Genomic DNA, 3,714 nt, shown 5'->3' on the forward strand with positions numbered 1-3,714 from the left:
CTCAGCTGCTTGAAGATCATATGGGTGTGTACATACGGCCCTGAAATATAAACACATACAGTAGCCACATATTAACATGTACAGATATACAGATCCAGTTACACAGATACAGTAAGATCATATGGGTCTGAACATACGGCCCTGAAATATAAATAAATAACTGTGGTGAGGACAGAAGACCTGTCTGTGAATGGTGTGGACAGTAGACCTGTCTGTGGTGTGGACAGTAGACCTGTCTGTGGTGTGGACAGAAGACCTGTCTGTGGTGTGGACAGTAGAACCTGTCATGGAAATGGACAGTATACCTGTCAGCTTGGGCGTGGACAGTGGAGCTGTCTGTGGTGTGGACAGTAACCTGTCTGTGGTGTGGACTTGAGTATACCTGTCTGTGGTGTGGACAGTATACCTGTCTGTGGTGTGGACAGTAGTCTGTCTGTGGTGTGGACAGTATACCTGTCTGTGTGTTGTGCTGGACAGTATATCTGTCTGTGAATTGGACAGTATACCCCTCTGTAGTGGACAGTATATACCTGTCTCATGGTGTGGACAGTAGTCCTGTCTGTGTGGTGTGGACAGTATACATAATCTAATAGTGTGGACAATTACCATCTGTGGTGTGGACAGTATACCTGTCTGTGGTGTGGACAGTAGACCTGTGCAATGGTGTGGACAGTATACCTGTCTGTGGTGTGGACAGTATACCTGTCTGTGGTGTGGACAGTAGACCTGTCTGTGGTGTGGACAGTAGACCTGTCTGTGGTGTGGACAGTAGACCTGTCTGTGGTGTGGACAGTAGACCTGTCTGTGGTGTGGACAGTATACCTGTCTGTGGTGTGGACAGTAGTACCTGTCTGTGGTGTGGACAGTATACCTGTCTGTGGTGTGGACAGTATACCTGTCTGTGGTGTGGACAGTATACCTGTCTGTGGTGTGGACAGTAGTCCTGTCTGTGGTGTGGACAGTATACCTGTCTGTAGTGTGACAGTATACTGTCTGTGGTGTGGTGTCGTTGTACATGGAGATGCTTCCACACACAGCTATTCTGCCATACTCTCTCATCTGAGGCATCACTACACTGGAGAACTTCCCACCAACCTGGACGGAGAGAGAGATTGAGCTTTGATACACACACACACACACACACACACACACACACACACACACACACACACACACACACACACACACACACACACACACACACACACACACACACACACACACACACACACACACACACACACACACACACACACACACACACACGTCCACACACACGCATGTCCACACACACGCATGTCCACACACACACAAAGAGTGCGTGTGTGCGAGTGGTGCAGCGACCTCACGTTCTCAAAGTAGCAGTCGTATCCGTGTGGCGCGGCCTCCCTGAGTGATTCCTCCAGGGAGGTGGCAGTCTTGTAGTTGAAGACCTGGTCAAAACCCAGCTCCTTTAGATAGGACACCTTGGTATCTGTCCCCGCACAGCCCACCACTCTGCAGCCCTGAGGACGGACACACACACACACAGTGTCACGACTTCTGCCAAAGTCGGTCCCTCTCCTTGTTCGGGTGGCGTTCGGCGGTCAACGTCACCAGTCTTCTAGCCACTGCCGATCCACTTTTCATTTTCCATTTATTTTGTCTTTGTTTTCTACACACCTGGTTTCTATTCCCCAATTACATGTTCATTATTTAACCTCTGCTCCAGCAGGTTTATCTCTCTGGTCACCCCCAAAGCCAATTACTCCTTCAAGTTCTCTGCTGCCAATGACTGGAACGAACTACAAAAATCTCTGAAACTGGAAACACTTATCTCCCTCACTAGCTTTAAGCACCAGCTGTCAGATCATCTCACAGATTATTGCACCTGTACATAGCCCATCTATAATTTAGCCCAAACAACTACCTCATCCCCTACTATATTTATTTATTTTGCTCCTTTGCACCCCATTATTTCTATTTCTACTTTGCACATTCTTCCACTGCAAATCTACCATTCCAGTGTTTTACTTGCTATATTGTATTTACTTTGCCACCATGGCCTTTTTTTGCCTTTACCTCCCTTATCTCACCTAATTTGCTCACATTGTATATAGACTTATTTTCCTACTGTATTATTGACTGTATGTTTGTTTTACTCCATGTGTAACTCTGTGTTGTTGGATGTGTCGAACTGCTTTGCTTTATCTTGGCCAGATCGCAATTGTAAATGAGAACTTGTTCTCAACTTGCCTACCTGGTTAAATAAAGGTGAAAAACGAAATGAAATAAAAATGTTTGTTTGTGAGTTGTTGGTTATTGTATTACGATCGTTATTGTGGGCTTCGTTTATTATGTTGTATGTTGTGAATATTATGAGTAAATATGTGTTTTACTCAATGCGCCTGACTCTCTACACCAGCTACACACAGACCTTATTACACACAGACTCACTATACATTATGAAAGTCACTGGTAACACACAGAGACACATGGAATGTAGAACACAACTTATCCTCATCTTCAGGAAGTAACTAACACTGTTGAGACGTTGTTGGGAATGCTCTGGGAACGTTGGGGGAATGTTGTACCTTGATCTTGGCGATCTGTCCCACCACTGAGCCCACGGCTCCTGCTGCAGCGTTCACCAGAAGAGTCTCCCCCTTCTTTATCTCACACACTTCCTCTAGTCCATACAGAGCTGTCAGACTAGAGAGATATCATCATCACCATCAGCACTAATATAACCACTAATGTATATCACACACCTCAACCACACAGGGCAGTATGCATATCTATCTATCTATCGAGAGAGATCCATCCATCCTACCCAGGCATGCCGATGGCCCCCAGGGCCAGGGAGAGGGGGATGTCCTGGGGCCAGTCGGGAAGCACAGGGGTCAGCTCTGCCCCATCACACACCCAGTGACTCCTCCATCCACAATCACTGACCACATGGCAGCCCACCGGGAAGCTGGGGTTATAGCTCTGGATCACCCTGGAGAGGGGGGGGGGGGGTGAGTGTGTGTGTGTGTGTGTGTGTGTGTGTGTGTGTGTGTGTGTGTGTGTGTGTGTGTGTGTGTGTGTGTGTGTGTGTGTGTGTGTGTGTGTGTGTGTGTGTGTGTGTGTGTGTCAACATGCCTCACAGTCAGTCTGTAGTGTGTCAACATGACTGTCAGTCAGTCTATAGTGTCAACATGACTGTCAGTCAGTCTATAGTGTCAACATGACTGTCAGTCAGTCTATAGTGTCAACATGACTGTCAGTCAGTCTATAGTGTCAACATGACTGTCAGTCAGTCTATAGTGTCAACATGACTGTCAGTCAGTCTATAGTGTCAACATGACTGTCAGTCAGTCTATAGTGTCAACATGACTGTCAGTCAGTCTATAGTGTCAACATGACTGTCAGTCAGTCTATAGTGTCAACATGACTGTCAGTCAGTCTATAGTGTGTCAACATGACTGTCAGTCAGTCTATAGTGTCAACATGACTGTCAGTCTATAGTGTCAACATGACTGTCAGTCAGTCTATAGTGTGTCAACATGACTGTCAGTCAGTCTATAGTGTCAACATGACTGTCAGTCAGTCTATAGTGTCAACATGACTGTCAGTCGATCTATAGTGTCAACATGACTGTCAGTCAGTCTATAGTGTCAACATGACTGTCAGTAGGTCTATAGTGTCAACATGACTGTCAGTCAGTCTATAGTGTCAACATGACTGTCAGTC

The 3,714-nt window shown here is 46.3% G+C and overlaps 1 protein-coding gene across 1 annotated transcript; it reads right to left on the reverse strand.

Annotated features, from left to right (window-relative positions):
* Positions 1–535: 535 nt before the first annotated feature.
* LOC124030740 (prostaglandin reductase 1-like) lies at positions 536–3,014 on the reverse strand. Its single transcript, XM_046341946.1, has 5 exons — positions 2,813–3,014; positions 2,574–2,691; positions 1,250–1,505; positions 991–1,127; positions 536–559 (listed from the first exon to the last, which is right to left on the reverse strand). Exons 1-5 carry the CDS (start codon positions 2,818–2,820, stop codon positions 536–538), a joined length of 543 nt encoding a protein of 180 aa, XP_046197902.1. The 5' UTR covers positions 2,821–3,014.
* Between the last annotated feature and the right edge of the window lie 700 nt (positions 3,015–3,714).

This window comes from Oncorhynchus gorbuscha, unplaced genomic scaffold (genome assembly GCF_021184085.1).
Source record: "Oncorhynchus gorbuscha isolate QuinsamMale2020 ecotype Even-year unplaced genomic scaffold, OgorEven_v1.0 Un_scaffold_14751, whole genome shotgun sequence".
NCBI lineage: Eukaryota > Metazoa > Chordata > Actinopteri > Salmoniformes > Salmonidae > Oncorhynchus > Oncorhynchus gorbuscha.